This window comes from Gigantopelta aegis, chromosome 15 (assembly GCF_016097555.1).
Source record: "Gigantopelta aegis isolate Gae_Host chromosome 15, Gae_host_genome, whole genome shotgun sequence".
Lineage (NCBI taxonomy): Eukaryota > Metazoa > Mollusca > Gastropoda > Neomphalida > Peltospiridae > Gigantopelta > Gigantopelta aegis.
The window spans coordinates 22,768,239-22,787,130 of NC_054713.1; the positions used below are offsets into that span (position 1 = coordinate 22,768,239).

The following is an 18,892-nucleotide window of genomic DNA, read 5'->3' on the forward strand; positions in this document are numbered from 1 at the left end:
TTAGCTGAATTATTTGCTTTGTACTGCAATTGTAACATATATAAATATTTGTAAATGCTTTCACTGCTTAAAATGGAAATAAAATGTGGAAAAAACGTACAATTTCTTTTTAGAAAATCATCTTTAAGTGTCACCGAGAAAGTGTTCGAATCTGGGTGAAGTGCATATCAAAGAGAGAGAGAGAGAGAGAGAGAGAGAGAGAGAGAGAGAGAGAGAGAGAGAGAGAGAGAGAGAGAGAGAGAGCATAACATGTATCGAAGGTGGGTTTCCTCTCCATTTTTTAATTCACAAGAACATGATAATGTGACCATATTTGATAGTGCTTCATGCGTGCATGTCATAACATCAGTCTCTGTATCCACTGAGCTCTGACATGTAGCTGAAGTTCGTATTTGTCAACCAGCCTTGGCAATGGCAGTGCTCCTAGGCTGTATTCTCCTACAAATTCCTAAGCAGTGGCAGTCCTATAGACGTGCACCTAACATACCCTATGTGCTCTCCGTTGTGCTGAGATGCGAGTTTGAATGTGTTGGTGGCTTTGTATTTCAGATTAGCTGCTAGTTTAGCGCAGGAATCTCGCCTACCCTTTAAATAAACAAAAGACATTTAGTAATGAAAAGCATAAACACACAGAATTTCAAAGAAAGAAGAGAGGCAGAGAGAAACAAACAAATACAGATAAGAAGAACTAGGGACGGGATGTAGCCTAGTGTTAAAGCGCTCGCCTGACGCACAGTCGACCTAGGGTCGATCCCCGTCGGTGGGCCCATTGGTCTATTTTTCTGTCCAGCCAGTGCACCATATCAAAGACTGTAGTATGCACTATCTTGTCTGTGAGCTTGTGCTTATATAAATAACAATTGCTACTAATGGAAAAATGTAGCGGGTTTCCTTTCTAAGACTATATGTCAAAATCATAAAATGTTTGACATCTAACAGCCGATGATTAATACGTCGATGTGCTCTAGTGGTGTTGTTACTCAACACAAACTTTATAAGCAGACATAGCACAGAGAGAGAGAGAGAGAGAGAGAGAGAGAGAGAGAGAGAGAGAGGGAGAGAGGGGGGGGGGGCGAGAGAAAAAGAAAAAGAGGAGCGACGAGTTTGTTTTATTATTTTTTTAATTTTAGTTTGTCAGTCACATATTTTCCCCTCCATATTATATATTTATGGGTGTCTCACCCCCAATATAAAATCATATTTACGCCAGTCTCAATATAAGCATAAGATGACGTAGCCGTAATTTTAACTGCACCGTCAAAATACAATGTTCATTCCTTTTTTTAAACCGATGAGTATACAAACATTGATCGATCCCCTCACAGATTGAGCCGTCTAACTATTAGGCAAAGTCCGCTCTTCAACACCAGTTAAAAGAACTAGCATTCCCAGTCTGGAGCTCCACGCGGTAAGACGTGTTGTTTCGCGTGTGCACACTGCACGTGCTTTCGTGTGCTCGACTTGGGGGTCCTTCGTTTCATTGTTTTTGTCAGCGAAATGAAGTTTTCTACTGGGATGTATGCGGCCATTGGAACTGATTGAACGCTGGAACGCTTCTCGTTTCGACAGCCTGCACCACCAGGTTGGATTCTTTTTTAGCGAGATTCCTTGCCTCCACGTCATTTCTCCGTCTGACTGTCGACTTGGTTTTTTTCGTGACTCGTATGACGGCCATTCTGCAGAACGCCACGGTTGTTCGCGTTTAGTCTCTACATGTCTCTTTTTCTAGACTTTACCTTGCTTTATAGTGATACCATCTCGTATCCTCCGGAGTCGGGCCCGTCCGCACCACTGTACCAAACCATGACGACTGGACTATACCCTAGTCTGATACTCTCTCTCGTTCAGACGGATCCGGCTTCTCAAGATCTGTATTTCAGCACAGCACTACACCTTCAACGTCCATCGACAGTCAATCCAGGGGTTTTCTTGACGGGATGCAAACCATCTCGTCCCTTTAAGCTGTGCACCCAAACGGCCTTAACGAGGCCACTCGCGTGGACATATGGATCGGACTTTAAACTTTTAGATCTGCGTTCAAAATTTTATGTCGAAATTACTTCTTTCTTTTTTTTTTTAAATATTATTAAATAGTCCGATCCTCTCTTCTTTCTCTTATTTAATTTTGGACTGTCCTTCTAAAATGCTCTAAATTATATAAATATTCGGCCGAGCAGTCAATTCTTTTTATTTTTGGCTTGTAATCTTTTTATTTTTTTTATTTATTCTATTAACTTTTTTACTAATTGCTATTTTCAAAATTCTGCCCATTTTGAACCCCCCCCCCCCCTCCATCCCGAGTCAGGCCACCGATCTTATCGGAGGTCGGACTCGGGATGGGCGAGTTCGAAACCCTAGTGGTATATGGGCACGTTAAACTAGTTATCATCATCATCAAAGAACTAGTGTATTGTTTTCGATGATATCATTTTTAAATATACACCTAGAAAAAAAGTAAAGCGTACTCTGTAAATCTCGTTAGAGGTCGACAGTAGACACAATTTACCATCCACAACCGTCTAGGGTAACCTGCAGTTCCACCCTTAAGCAGGGGTTCCCCCCCCCCCCCCCCCCCCGAGCCATATAGCGTAGCGGACCGCTACTCCTTAGGTGTGCAAGTAAGCACTTTAATGTCTTATTTGTTAATAAATAAATAAATAATATAATAAAATAATAATAATAAAAAATAAAAAATAAAACATGATTTGCTGGTTTGAAGGCAAACACTAATTTAAAACTTTTCAACCCACTTATTTTGGCTTGATTTGTGTAAACAGGTGCTGAAAATGTAAGCCCTTTTAAAATATCCTGGGGAAAAGGCCTGCTTAGGGTCACTTACAGTTGTGTAACACACGTAATGAAATGTTCATCAATTTAACGAATAGCACTCCTAAAAATGTTGAGATTGCTGTCCTTATTTATTGATAAAGAATTACTAAATTAAAAAAAACAAAAAAACCCCAAAACCCAACCTCATGTTCTGGTTTCTATGCCACATATTTGGGAAGAGTTCACAGACATTCAAACCTCATGACTGAAACAGCATGAAGCGCTTTTCGTTTTTTTCCAGCTGTATATTTTACTCCGCTTTGCCTTAATATAAAACTGAAATTACAATTTATACCGTGGCTAATAAAGAACACAGTTGTGTATCGCGTCAACAAGCACTAGTATTATGACCCCAAAACCCCTCTATGTGTAGCATAATTTCAGACACGACCCTGTATTTGATCAATTTAAAACCATACAAAACCCGCTAACCGGTTTCTTTTCTTCTCCGACGAATACACCCGGCGATAATTTGTGTGGCAGAGTTACATTACTGTGTACAGATGTACGTACACGTTAGATATGTACTTCCTAGTTCAGGTTGTATTAACTGAAGACACGTTAAACAGAGACTACATTCAGTTTCATGGCCTAGAAATAGGTATATAATTACAGAGAAAAGCAAATACGAGATGTTTACAGACAGGTGATATAACTCTAAACATAAACGACAGTAATAGAATTCTTACCGATTAAACATTAGAACTGTGTGTCATCGGTTAATCATGAAGCCTAATAGGACATGGCAGATGATTATGATTAACGTTGTTCTAATAACACATTCCTCTCAAGGTCTGTATACTTATCTATTTATTTATATATTTATATCAAACGTGAGAGATCAGAGAGAGAGAAAGAGAAACAGAGAGAAGAGAGAGAGAGAGAGAGAGAGAGAGAGAGAGAGAGAGAGAGAGAGAGAGAGAGAGAGACACACACACACAGACAGACAGAGATAATTGAACAACGGCTTTCTATATAAAAAAACAAGTCCAGCGGTCTAATTCACATGGATTTTTTATTCTCTTGAGCAAAATGACTTTTTTGCATTTCCCTGCGAGATCGCAAAGTGCGAGGATTTAGTGAATTTTAGCCAGTATGCATCATTCTGTCGGTGCAAAATGCATGCTAATAGGAAATTTGTGCCACTTAAACAGTGTCCTGAATAAATAATTATATGAGGCTTGGTGCCGTACAATAGAAATGAGACAAATAATATATATATATATATACATGTATATATTTGTGTCTGTGTGTCTGTGTTTGTGTGTGTCTGTGTTTGTGTCAGAAATGGGGAGATTACATGATAAAAGTAATCGATTACGATGACTTTAGTATGTCCTGATTATGATTGCGATTACAACACAATTGAAAGTAATCGATTACGATCACTTTAGTATGTCCTGATTATGATTGCGATTACAACACAATTGAAAGTAATCGATTACGATTGCGAATACATTGTCCAGTAATCATGTCTAGTAATGATTACATTTCCTCAAATATGCATAAGTAGTAAAATTATGCTACCAATATGAAAGTGTTCACTTTATTTTACAACCATACTAATTTCATTCATTGAAAGACATAACAGATACTTTTGGATTATATATTGTCATTTCACAAATGCATGAACATGTGTACACAGATATATTTATTTTCCCAAACTATTGATCTGATCCATTGATAGTTCTACATGTATATTTTAAAAAAGCCAGTTAAGTTTATATGCTATTTCTTAAATGGATTTTGAATTCTAAAATTTATAAATAGTGAAAAACATGGATAGATATAGAAAGAAAGAAATGTTTTATTTAACGACGCACTCAACACATTTTATTTACGGTTATATGGCGTCAAACATATGGTTAAGGACCACACAGATAATGAGAGAGGTAACCCGCTGTCGCCACTTCATGGGCTACTCCTTTCGATTAGCAGCAAGGGATCTTTTATATGCACCATCCCACAGACAGGGTAGTACATACCACGGGCTTTTGTATACCAATCGTGGTGCACTGGCTGGAACGAGAAATAGCCCAATGGGCCCACCGACGTGGATCGATCTCAAACCGACCGCACAGCGAACGAGCGCTGTACCACTGGGCTACGTTCCGCCCCTGGATAGATATAGCGAAAAACAAGTATCAATATAAACTGTGTAACACGAACCGGTAGAGGATTCTGAATTTCCGAAATTATGGTGGGGTCCCATTCGGTGGCGAAAGTTGTGATTACAGGTAATTGCTTTAAGGTGCATCTCGTTAACCCCCCCCCCCCCTCCCTCCGCCCATAGATAGCCGTCAGATCGGTCTCTCCCACCCCTACCCCAATTCATCCACATCAGTACCCGATACAGGATCTACGTTACGATACACCAACTTCAAACACGAGATCCTGTAAAGAGAAGTTACTTTAGCTCTGCACTAGTGTACAGAATACAGGCATAGATAGCTATTGAATGTATACCTGTCAACTCTCACGTATTTGGCGTGAATCTCACGCATTTGTAACAAGCATCACGCTCTCATGCAACGTTACTATAATCTCACACTTTTTCTAAAAATAAAAATATATTATAATCGTGGTTTATATTTTAGAGCTGAATGGAATCATATGCTGATTATGCAGGTCTCTGAATTCGTTACCTATTAATAATAATACAGCATATTGAACCTCGGTTCAATACCAACAATCACTCGCGACTTGTATAGCTTAACATTAACCCTATTAATTAGTAAAACTTGCACTTGCTCGATTTTTAAAAATTGTTTTTTTAAACAAATAACTACAAAAAACTTCGCCCTGGACAAGATCAAGAGCCTGCAGTCCCTGGACCCTGGCTTCTAACTTTTTCACGCCTAAGAATTGCCACAGGTTGCCAGCTCTGTGAAATTCATTTTCAACACCAGATTATATAAGGATACGTGCAATGGGGGTTAGTGTGTAGTTGTGTTTGGTTCGGCGAGGATAGTCAATTCAGCTTTTGTAACAGTGTCTGTCCTATTCAGTATTGTCAAGAAATATGTTCAGATTATGCAGATGTCACGGTTGCTAAGGAGCTATTGCCCCTGTCGAACCTGTTTAATAGAGGGTGTTGGATCCAAATGCCCGCATGGTATTTACAACACACACAGACACACATGAACACAAATACATATACTATTATACACATACACAAACAGATACCTGCATACACTCACCCAAACCCCACGAATGTTCATCCTTCCTTTATACTAACAATTGTTAAGTTTTAACGTGATATGGTAAACCTATCTACCATGAAATAGTAACGCATGCCTTCATAGTGTCAATGTTATCCTACTTTCCATGATACTGTATTCAACAGTAAAATCGTCAGACGTATTTGTAGCGATGCGCCAGTATACAAATATATATATATTATGATTCTAATTGTAAATAATATGTATTATAATATACTTGGCTTCGACTCGTTCTCTTTCATAGTTGTGAAATGAAGACGAAAAACATTAACTCCATAACTCGGAGATCACCAATATGTTTAAATTTGGTTTATAATAATAATAATAATAATAATAATGGCGACGCTATAGTTTTAAGAGGGCGGGACGTAGCCCAGTGGTAAAGCGTTCGCTTGATGCGTGGTCGGTTTGGGATCGATCCCCGTCGGTGGGCCCACTGGGTTATTTCTCGTTCCAGCCAGTGCAATACGACTGGTATATCAAATGCCGTGGTATGTGCTATCCCGTATGTGTAGTAGTAGTAGTAGTAGTAGTAGTGGTGGTGGTGGTGGTGGTGGTGGTGGTGGTAATAGTAGTACTTGATGTATTTTCCTATACGGACCTGCTACAACTGATACATTAAAAGCCGTGGTGTAGCAATTTCCATTCTCTTTTTTTTGGGGGGTGTCAGATCCTGCCCATGTCTGTCTCTCCGTCTCTGTCTCTCTCACGAATTCTCATAATTCCCCACCCCCCAATTATTCGGTCTCTAAAAAGGCGACTGATGGTCTGATAAATAAACTGCTGTGGTTTTGTCCATCGATACGTATCACATCACCCATGTTGTAATATCACCAAAAAACAAACTACACTTTAGCTTTCATATCCATACTTTTACAGTTTACACGTTTATCTTATAAACGTAATTTAAAATGTGTACATGTACAAAAAATGATATACATGTAGCAAAAAGCCGGCCAATTTCTACGTTTAAGGTAACCAAACACATTATATTATACATTTGTATTATGTTTGTGTTATTTCAGCTAACAAGGCCTGCCCAATTAAATCAACACAACAAACTAATTTCCCAGGTACGTTATACAATTTATCAAAGAGAACACGTAAGTTTTTACACAAAACATTATGATAAGTGATTGATAAGCGAATGATAAACGATTGACGCTGTTGAGGAGAAATGTTCAGTGTTGCAGAATATTGAAAAATACACAATGTGCTGTACAAATATTTCTGCAATTTGGATGAAAAGGATTTGATACCGCAGTTTCCGATGGGGATGGGGTGAATGACTGTGAATGAAAATACACGTATTTGTGGGCCCGAACCTTCGGGGCTGGGGAGGGAGGGACATGCTTCCCCGAGAACATTTTGAATGTCAGATGTTAAAATACGGCATTTCAAGTCTTCTGAACAGAGTAACAGGGAAAAGTGTGTTGTGTTCCATGACGTCTGCGTTCCCCTGCTCCACAGCCCTTGCTATAAGCGTCCATTTTAATGCTGCTAACTCCCTCAATCACTACAATTTTGGTTGGACACGCCCGTGGTTTAACTATGGGCAAAATCAAAGGGACCGACACCAAAGCGTGGTGCAAGTTGATGTGTTTAACTGTCGTTGGTGTAATCTACGAACATTCCGAATTTCCAGAAGGCTGACGAAGTAGTATCAAATACATTGACAGTTAGTTTGGTCCAAACAATTTGCATATTATCACCAATATGGTACTTCGCACTGACACTATAAAGTTATATATTTCATGTGAATGATGCTTAAAGATTCAGATCTTTATATTAATATATTGATTAAATATGTTTACACTGTCTGTAATGATGTGTTTCATTTGAAGTTCTGGCCAAACCTATGGTAAAAATTAAATATGACACAAAATAGAAAGAGCACTTCAATGGAACTATATTATTTCCAATATCATCTAGCATATGGCGTTTTCCAACTCCTAATCGTAAGTCTCGCTCAGACAACGTGTTTGTTGAGGTATTTAATATCACATATGACTCTCATTCTTCACACTATTTTCATGTCATCTGGCTGGGCCAAAGTTTTAAGTTAACGTAACTTTAAATACCACAAGTAATAGTACTAATTGTTGATAAATGTGACAGTTTTTGCTGCGTTAAACGAAATAAGAAAAAGAAGGAAAAAACAAACACTTTTTTATCTTGCCAGTAATTGTGACTGCACATTTGTGTACAGGTTTCAACAATAAGGCACAAGTAGGATTGAGAAATGGGTTGAACTTTAATTTTCACAAGGCAAGGATGGTATGTATGGTAAAGTGGGTACGCCCTTATCGTACGTAAGACTGAAAATCGTACCCTGCCATTCGCCGATGGATGGACTGATTGAAAACGTTATACTTGTAGGCAATGGAGGGAAGTTCAATAAGCCACCTTGATTCAAAGATATGGTGTAATTCTATTCCAATACCAAACAGCAGTGGTGAAATTATTGAATATGGTCATGCAGCGTGTGCCACTGCTTCACGATTGAATTACAGTCTAGATCTTCCTTAATCTGGGTATCCAGACGCACACATTAACATGGAGTAAAACATCCTTCTGATTGTTTAATCTCATTGATTCTGGATACACATCTTTATTTTAACTTTTTGCTAGTATTTTTTCACGAACACATTTTTATGCAGCAACGATCATCTCCCTTTTTGATTCGGTTTTGATGACGTCTTTCCGACAGTTGTACCAGTCATCACTATACACGATTGTTTTCGAAACAAACCACATTCATTTTACTGCCTCATCGAAAGGTGACAAAGTTCTAATAGACATAATGTTCAAAGAGTTTCTTTCGGAATATTTTTCACATTGCACTTCCTGTCTATTTGCAAGGTGCAACATGGAGATCACCCAAAGAGTATAATTCAGAATCAGCATCATTCTCAAACCAGTGGCATGGGGTTTGGAACCAGCGGTGCATGTTCCAAGCCAGAGGTCCATGTGTTTTAATTACGCTCCATAACAACGTTCACTATTATGGTATCTGGCTTCTGCCTCAACCAGATCTAAACAGTCACTGAGCCATTCCCGAACATCCTCAGCAAACTCTCATTGTTATGACAAAAAGAGTCACTACTTCAGATATTTTTGTCGTTATTTTTTAATGTCTAACATACAAAACGATGGATGTTATCATGCAGCACCACTGAAATATGTACGAATGTTCATTAGTGTGGGCAAACGGCTGTAAACAAAATCCCAGAATCTGGTGTATGGTCCTATAAACTGGCAAACAGAAAGAGATACTAGTAGTTTATGCGTGTTTAACCCCTTACTGGTCTGTATGAATTAATGACACAACTTTAAATGAGTGGAGTTTCAGTTTAGCTAGAACATGAACCGCTGATTTGAAACTCTTCAGCCAGTTTGATATCCAGTCTACAGTTTTAATTAGCTGCTACAAAAACAACACCACCACCACAATGTTCGAAATAAGTACTTGTCCGTCTGTCCTAACACGTGCAGATCTGTTCGGACAAGCAACATGTACCTCAATGGTTGTCCACTGGACAAGTAAAAATGTCCAATGCATTTTCAAGTAGATTTCTAGATATACTTGTCCAGTGAACTAGTGAAAAATGGTGCTTATTTCTATGACTGCGGCAAAAATAACAACAACCACAACACCACCACCACCTACTACTACTACTACTACTACTACTACAAACACCATATCCAACACCACGATTACCACCATCATTACGACACCCTCCTCCGCTGCTGCTACAGCTACTACTACTACTAATGACGAAACTTAATATTTATATTACTGTTACTATTACAACTGTTATTTTTCGTAGTAGTAGTAGTAGTCATGTTAGTAGTAGTCGTGGTAGTAGTAGTAGCAGTAGTAGTAGTAGTAGTAGTATTTGTAGTAGTAGTAGTAGTAGTAGTAGTAGTAGTAGTAGTAGTAGCAAGTAGTGGTATAATAATAATAATAATAATAATTATTATTATTATTATTATTATTATTATTTTAGTGGTACACATGTGTACAGATGAATCAATCAGCGGTGTACAAGGTGTGTTTCTTGACGGATTCGTACCTGGCAACACAGACATCACTTGTAACTGTTCACTTCAGGCAACAACAACACTTCAGATTGGAATTAGTCAGGTTTCACTTCCAGAACAAATGTGTGGATCAGAATTAACTATACAGCTAAACTGGGAACAGAGGACATTGGTGTATAATTGCAGACATGGTGGAAATGTACCAACGTTTATGAGAATTATTGATGAGAAAGGGTACTCAATTACTTTGAAAATCTAGTGCGACATACAGCGTGGATATCATTTACTGTATCAACTTCTACATTACAGCTGTCTCAGGTACAAACATTTAATATAAGAATATTAGTTTAATGACAAAATCTCTTCTAGAACGAGTCCTTTCTTACATGTTTTATTTTGACACGAGACACAAGACAATCAGTATGCTAAAGCTCGCTTTCTGGCACCTTTCTGTTGGTTGAATGTCTAAATCATTATAGTAATTTCGGATCATAGGCTCGAATATGAATTATAATACCTGGTACCGCCACGTGGCTACCTCTACCAAAGATATATACACTCAAAATAAATTCATTTCTCCACAAAAATGACAAATACTGCCCCAAAGCAATTCACTGTCAAAGTCCTATACTCGGCCCAGTTTTGCCGTGCTTAAATATTATAAGAATATATGTACATAATCGAAGAATCTAGTTACACGTGTATTAGGTAGTTACGAAATCGTCAACAAACAATCTAAGAAAACGCGGTCAGAATCATACAATATTAATATTACTCTCGCTGTTTTAGGAACGAAGGAAATATTTTTATTTAACGACGCACTGAACACATTTTATTTACGGTTCTTATGGCGTCGAACGTATGGTTAAAGACCACACATATATTGAGAGAGGAAATCCGCTGTTGCCGCTTCATGGGCTACTCTTTTCGATTAGCAGCAAGGGATCTTTTATATGCTCCATCATACAGACAAGATACTACATACCACAGCCTTTGTTGCGCTAGTTGTGGAGCACTTGCTGGATCGATCTCGCTGTATAAAGACAGACGGCTGTACCTTGGGTAACCTATATTTGTATATAATAATGCTGTACTGAAACGAACGATTTAAAGAATGTGTTATTTCAAATCCAATCTGAAGAGTCGAGTCAAGCTTATGTCACGTGAGCTATAGTTTTGGTTAGTGGCCTAAAATTTAGAAATGTGTCTAGTTTTCGTATCTTGCTATTGTAGATAGTGATTCAATGACAAACATATTTACATATTAAGTTAAAAAAAAACCCGTTACTTAAGGACATGAGCATAGGGGAGAATATGATCATCAGTATTAATTGATTAGTTTTAAAGGTTAAACATATAGTTTATTGTAATAAGCTTCCAAAATACATTTCCGATTATATACACAGACGCAGGAAAATGTAATATTTTGTTTGGCCATGTTGACTACGTGTTACATTTGTTAATGATAATTCATTTGCAGCTACTAAGTTCAACATTAATGAAAATAGATTTGACGTTTATAGGCCTAATGAATAGATGTTCTTCTGATTCTTCTCCATAGGTAATTTGAGTCTTCAGTGTTATTCGTCAGAAGACAAAACCACAGACCTAATGACGACACAATCCACGACCAAGATAATCCCAGTGACGAAGACAGATACACCATCAGGTAAAGAACCGTTCCCAGGTACTGATTTTCAATATTCTCGCAACAAATGAAAAAAATAGGAAAAAACAAACAACCGTTCGAGCTATGGAAACGATAAAACCTAGAAAACATTACAATTATGTACAAAACGAAACATATTTTAAAAAATCCAACAAACAAACAAAATAAAACAAAACCTAAAAGAAAAATAACTGCTGCCCCACCACCCCACTCCCCAATACCGCCCATAACAGTATGTGATACCGGATCTCCGTCAGTATTCACTAACCTCAAACATGTTCTCATGCAACGCGAAGTTATACGAGCTGAGCTGTGAACTAGTTAACAGAATAAAAAGACCGCAGACAAAAGATACATATTAAATTTCATTTTCTTTTTATGGACACTGGATTATATAAGAATACCCGAACTAGGAGCTAGGTTATAAGTGTCGCTTAAATGTTTACCTCAGTGAGAAATACTCGGTTCAGCTTCAGTTCATATTGCATGTCCTGACAAAAATTGTTTTAGGTTATGTATAACTAAGGGGTTCAGACGGTAAATACTTGAAAAAGTTTATTTGTATCTGACTTTGCTTTCGTTATATTAGATACCGGAAAGATAGACCGTTTCGTAAAAAAAGAAGAAGTTATCTAACAAAACCTGGTGTAGTATTTTATATTTAAGACTCTACCTGCACCGATATGCTCGGTCCGTTCCGTAAATGTCCGTTATCAATCGGCAAACACTGATCTCTTGTCTTGGACAAGTTATGTTGACCACTCTGTCCATAGCTGTGAAAAGTGGATGCACTAAATTACCTTCATTACACTGAGATGATCCATATATCTCGATGATTATTTAATAAACTTTAAATTAAATTGTATTTTCTTTATTTGGTTTTCCCGTCCCAACCAGTGTCGATTAGAATATAAAAGACCTTGGTATAGATATTTCCACACACACACACACACACACACGCACGCACGCACGCATGCACACACACACACACACACACACACACACACACACTCTCTCTCTCTCTCTCTCTCTCTCTCTCTCTCTCTCTCTCTCATTATTGAAGTCACTGTTGTAAATATAAAAATTATGATATATATATATATATATATATATATATATATATATATATATATATATAGAATATCAGGTTACTACGTTTTGATATCGTGGTTATTTGGACAGGTTTAGATAACGGTGTAACAGGGGAGCTAGAGCGAGCCTGTTACACCGTTATCGAACCGAGCCAAATAACCACGATATCAAAACGTAGTAACCTGATATGGGTTTTTTTTGTTTTATCATGCAACCCTTTCAAGTTATATTTTTGTAATATGTTTCTGTCAAAAACGGTACAGAAACTATTAGTTTTATCGTGTAGAAACTACTTCGGAAGCCAGACAATAGCAGGTGTTCAAAAGTATCTTGGAAATGACATAGCCAGCCTAAAAGTTATGTTTCCAAATTTTAAATACAATACTTTGATTATATTTCAAAGTATGTTGTGTCACATTACAATTTATGTACCATTTTTGTGAAAACAAACTCAAGTTTATGTGTGACCTGAAGAAGATCTACATCATTGGCTGCTAGTGACTGTGGCGTCAGACGCTGTACCCAGTGTAAACATTCTTTGCAGGAAACTACTTGCGGGTTTTTTTTCAAAATGTTTAATTAAAAACGCTGGCTAGTTCCGAATGGGAGCAAATAATGGAGAATTGAAAAATAAGAGGTAGTTTGATGTTATAGGAAGCGTAAATGTTATATTTATTTATGCAATTCAACAATTATTGCTGTAGATGGATGTTTGAAAAATGAGAAAATTATCTACCTGAAAATTGAGCAAACATTCGTCATGTGCACAACTTTTCTGACATGATAACACTTCGAATTATCAGGTAGTTGTTATCAGGTCAATAGGAAGTATGGTTGGAAGTATGATGAGTATAATGATACAGAATACCCGTTTCACGATATCTCTCGATACACAAATGATCATAATACCCATTGTCTCTTATTTGGACCTGGTCTCTGAAAGACGATTGATGGTCGGATAAATAAATTGATTTGGTAGAAGTGTGAGACTTAAATCACTTTGTCCTTGGTGTACATTATGAAAACCACGCATAACATTAGGAAATAGGAAATTATAAACACAAACAAAGTACTACCAAAAGTCAAGCACGTTTTATTTTTATATTTCTTACTTGTACAGCTTTTACCCTATAAGTGTTATTTTATAAAGGTGTACCTGTACAATAAATGTTTAAACGATAATCCGTCCAATTTGTACTTCATGTTGAGATAACCACACATCATGTATTGTTATTATATTACGTTTTGTTTTTGTCATTTTAGCTAATAAGGCCTGCCCAGTAGACGTAACACAACAAACTAACTTTCCAGGTATGTCAATCCAATTTTATAAACAGAAATCTTTGGATTTAATGCACTAAGTTATGAATAGTGCACCGTATAGCCCAACGATTGAGGCAATAAAGAGAATTCAATGTCTTGTGTTAGATAATATTTTTTTTAAAGTTTGTGCCCTGTACTAATAGTTCTACACGTTAGTTAAAAATATCATCAAAATGTGTTGATGGGAAAGAAAAGGATTATTTCTTCTATAGATTATGGACAATGAACAAAATATCCATGTCTGTGTTATAAAATTATGTTATTATTATTTGTATTTGTATTATTGTTATTATTATTTACTAGTATTTATATATGACTTTGGATGAATTCGCATTTGTATACTATTTTGAAGTATTTACTCGTTAAAATTTTAGCTACTTTCCAAAAAGTAGCCATTATAATTTTTACATGGAAAGCAAATTTACCTGATTTGTTTCACTATATTTATTTAGGAAAGGACACCATTTATACCGTTGTGTCAAAGATCCAAATGTACCTAATATTAAGTAGCACGATCAGTAAGACCAATACTACACTTGGTGATAAATTTTGCTTTCAGTTAAAAACCAAAATAATGATAATAATAAATGAATAAATTTGGGCAATAAATGAATAAATCTGGGTGATAAATATATGTAATTATGTTTCAACCAATACCACTATGTCAACCAGCCTTAAACTTGAAACATGTATGGGGTACATGTAAAAGTAAGTCCTATTAATTACTATTATTATACTACTACTATTATTATTATTATTATTATTATTATTATTATTATTATTATTATTATTATTTTTAGTGGTACACATGTGTACAGATGAATTAATCAGCGGTGTACAAGGAATGTTTCTTGACGGATTCGTACCTGGCAACACAGACATCACTTGTAATTGCTCACTTCAGGCAACAACAACACTTCTGATTGTAATTAGTCAGACTACAATTCCTGATGAAAAAATGTGTGAATCACAGTTAAGTATACAGCTAATCCGGCAACAAAGGACATTGAATTATTATTGCAGACATGGTGGAAATGTAACAACGTATCAACAAATTATTGATGAGAAAGGGGCCTCAATTACTTTGCAAACTAGTGCTACACACAGCGTGGATATCACTTACTGCATCAACTTCTACATTACATTAGGTTCAGGTACAGACATTCGATATACATTATTTGACTGAAAAAAAAGAATATTAGTTTATGATAATAAAATAGTTTCTGCCACGAGTCTAGAAAATCAATTCTTAGAGCGTGACATTTAATTTTCCCCTTTTGATAATGATAATGTATTTGTAGCTGCGATGTTCAAGATTCGTAACAATGGATTTGACTTTTTTCCAAACTAGTTTTAATTTTAAAATACTGAACAGATGGTTTTGATTTTATATATAGGTAGTTTAAGCCTTCGGTGCTATTCGTCAGGAGACAAAACCACAGTCCCGATGCCGACACAACCAACAGAATCGACGATAACGGGTAGGACAATTCCCTCGACGCAGACAAATTCACAATTAGGTCAAGAAGATTTCCAGGGTACTGCTTTTAAATATTCTTGAGACAAACCAAATAAACCATAAAGAAAGAACGAAAATGATAAATGTTATTGTAACGACAAAACGTGGATAAAATATTCACAAACGTATATAATAAACAAAGCAAAATCAAACATGCAAACAAACTAAGACAACACCATTTCTTAAATCAATCAACATCAACAACAAAAATAAAATAAATGTATTTGACCATAACAAAGCAAAAATGTTTGTTTGTTGTTGTTTTTTTGTTTTTTTTTTGAGATTGTAAAAGATCAAACTGTTAGGCCATTAATGACTGTACCAGCCTTCAATTTAAGTGTAATTAATTTCAATTTCACTTGACATAAAACACGATAACCGTTTCGGAAATAACTAAAATGTCCTGTTTTTATGTGTTGTTTTGTGTAGTGAAGAATGTCGTCTACTCATGGAGTTTCAGTTTATATGTTCTTGATTAGTTAACCCAACTAAACTCTATCTTTAATGTTTTAAAACATCTATTAGACCGGCTTCAGAATGAGCCAAGTGCCACCCGGAAAGGATATTACATAGACCTGCTTTTTTGTATTCCTCATCATATATGTTAACAAAAATGTTTTGGTAAACAGGCATCTGGTGGTGTGTGTGGCAAATATGGGGGTCAAAGTAGGGCCCCCTCCTAAAAACAGGGTCAACTACTAATAGCACTATTGGGAGAACAGATAACTGGGAGAACCTTTCAAACAGCTGTACATGTAGTACAGGGCTCGACCTGAGCGGTAAAGTTGTGGGGCTACCAATTTGTACTGAGGGCTACTAAATTTTATAATCTGGTAGCCCGGTGGGTTACCACTGAAAAAACCTTAAAGTCAAGGCTTGTAGCATGTTTTACCGATTAACTGTGGTAGACCAGGCAGGGGGGTGTCCGTGTTGAGAATATGCCCCTTGAACGACGGTCACCATTGAAGGTATTCAGAAAATGATGATGATCTTCAAGATGGTGTTCATATTATAATTTCCACCGTATTAAACGCAGGATGATAATTTCGGTGTCTGGTCATAGGTGTGGGGGTTAAAAGAATCAATTCTAACCATTTACTTCATTGGTTTGGAATTATATTACAGAAAGGTTAATATGGCCACCAATATTCCCTAAAATTCATGTTTTGAATTTAGCTTGCTTCACAATAAACCTAGAATGATACTTTTGTGTCTTGTCATATCTTTTGTGCTTAATAATTCTATATTAACCATTTGCTATAATTCACGATGACCACTAATATTGGGTAATATTTATAATTTGAATCTAATTTGCTAGTATAATAGTGCCTATTTTTTCAGTTTGTTTAAATTAGCCTTCTTTAATAATTTTTCAAGAAAATACTCCACATATCTGAAACAAAATCAAGTTCATGCGAAAGCCCCGTACTTAAACTATCTACTAGGAATTACATCATAGAAAATTCAAGATGTCCGCCAATATTACCATAATATTTACGTTTTAATATAACAATAAACCTAGAATAATACTTTTTCTTGTCATAGGGATGGAGTTAAGGCATTTGTATAAATGATATAAAAAGCTGAGAAGATTTAACATTAATGTGTTGGACTATTTTCAGATTTTATTCAAGATGGCTTCTATTTAATATATAAATGGCTTCCACGAATAATAAAACATTAAATATTTACACTGAACACCAGGTTACAAGAAAACGTCTCAATCACATAGTTGTTTACACGCATAGTAATTGTTTTAACAAATAGTTATGTTGAACGATCAACATATGCAAGTATAAGAAAGCTGCCTCCGGTTATAAAATGGATATTAGGCAGCTAATTAGTCAAAGTCAGGGTAAACCTATATCTCTAGACCAAAAATCAGACTGATCTAAACTTTTCACGGTAACATTTTTTCTTGAACATAAAACAACATAGATGATGGTCATGTAAATTTCATTAATTTAAAATGGACTCTCAAAACAGTTCTCCTTTTTCTTTTTACGTCAAGCCAAGCTGGAATTGTTGAAACACCCACATAAAATGGAGACTGGTACGAGTATAGTTACTGATATGACTACATGCACACACACATTATAACTTCAGAAATATTATCATGTATGTTTCGTATTTAGTTGCAGCTGTGGCGGGTGGTGTTGGCGCTGTCGTGCTCATTGTTGTAGCAGCCATTGTCGTTATCGTCGTATGTCTCAAAAGGTAAACCAAACTATGTAAAATGTAACAAGGGATGTTACTGTTTGATCGATCGCCTGAACAAAATATCAGGAGAATTTATTTTTATCTTCTTGCTTAAAAGAGGGAATTGATTATTAAACATATATTGGGTTTTTTCTAAGTATTTTGATTACTTAAAAATCAAAATTAACAATGGGAGGCTAAATGTTGATTTTAACATTAAATTTTGGAATTGTTTGCTAGTTCCAGGAGATCGACCTGTTACCTTGTGTTGGTGTACGACCGGTAATAAAAAAAACCGCTCTTCAGCAGCCAAAATCGGAGGATAAATATTTCGCCGCTGCCTTATATTGCGGTCAGCTTTAATGATGATGATGGAAAAGTTAAACGTTTATTTTGTTTAACGACACCACCAGAGTACATTGATTTATTAATCATCGACTATTGGATATCATCAGCTATTGGATGTCAAACATTTGGTAATTTCGGCATATAATCTTAGAGAGGAAACCCGCTACTGTTTTCCCCATTAGTAGAAAAGGAACTTTTATATGCGCCATCCTACAGACAGGATACCACATACCACGGGTTTTGATATACCAGTCATGGTGCACTGGCTAGAACGAGAAAAAGCCCAATGGGTACACCGACGAGGATCGATCCCAAAACGACCGCGTATCAGGCGAGCGCTATATCACTGAGCTACGTCCCACCTCCATAATGAAACTTGTGATGGTGGTGGTCGTGATGTTGATATTGATGATGATGATAATAATGATGATGATAATAATGAGGATGATAATGGTAATAATAATGGTAATGATTATGGTATAATTTGATTTTTTTTTTTTTTTTGATTTTTTTGCAGGAAAAACGCTACAAAACAGAATTAAACTACAGATGACGATGGAGATTACGAAATTAGAGATGTTAACCCTAATGACGCTGGTGTCAACACAAATAACAAAGTTAACCCGTATAATACTGACGACAATGTTG

At 36.3% G+C, this 18,892-nt stretch overlaps 1 protein-coding gene across 3 annotated transcripts; it reads left to right on the forward strand.

Moving 5' to 3' along the window:
* Positions 1 to 200: 200 nt before the first annotated feature.
* Positions 201 to 18,892, forward strand: LOC121390776. 3 transcript variants are annotated; one of them, XM_041522696.1, is made up of 9 exons: positions 201 to 260; positions 7,076 to 7,123; positions 10,061 to 10,412; positions 11,656 to 11,763; positions 14,119 to 14,166; positions 14,979 to 15,332; positions 15,576 to 15,716; positions 17,833 to 17,914; positions 18,762 to 18,892. In XM_041522696.1, exons 4-9 carry the CDS (start codon positions 11,706 to 11,708, stop codon positions 18,784 to 18,786), a joined length of 708 nt encoding a protein of 235 aa, XP_041378630.1. In that variant the 5' UTR covers positions 201 to 260; positions 7,076 to 7,123; positions 10,061 to 10,412; positions 11,656 to 11,705; the 3' UTR covers positions 18,787 to 18,892. The 3 variants fall into 3 exon arrangements, with proteins under 3 accessions (XP_041378630.1, XP_041378628.1, XP_041378629.1); XM_041522695.1 differs by lacking the exon at positions 201 to 260 and adding an exon at positions 3,567 to 3,621; XM_041522694.1 differs by lacking the exons at positions 201 to 260; positions 10,061 to 10,412 and adding an exon at positions 3,495 to 3,621.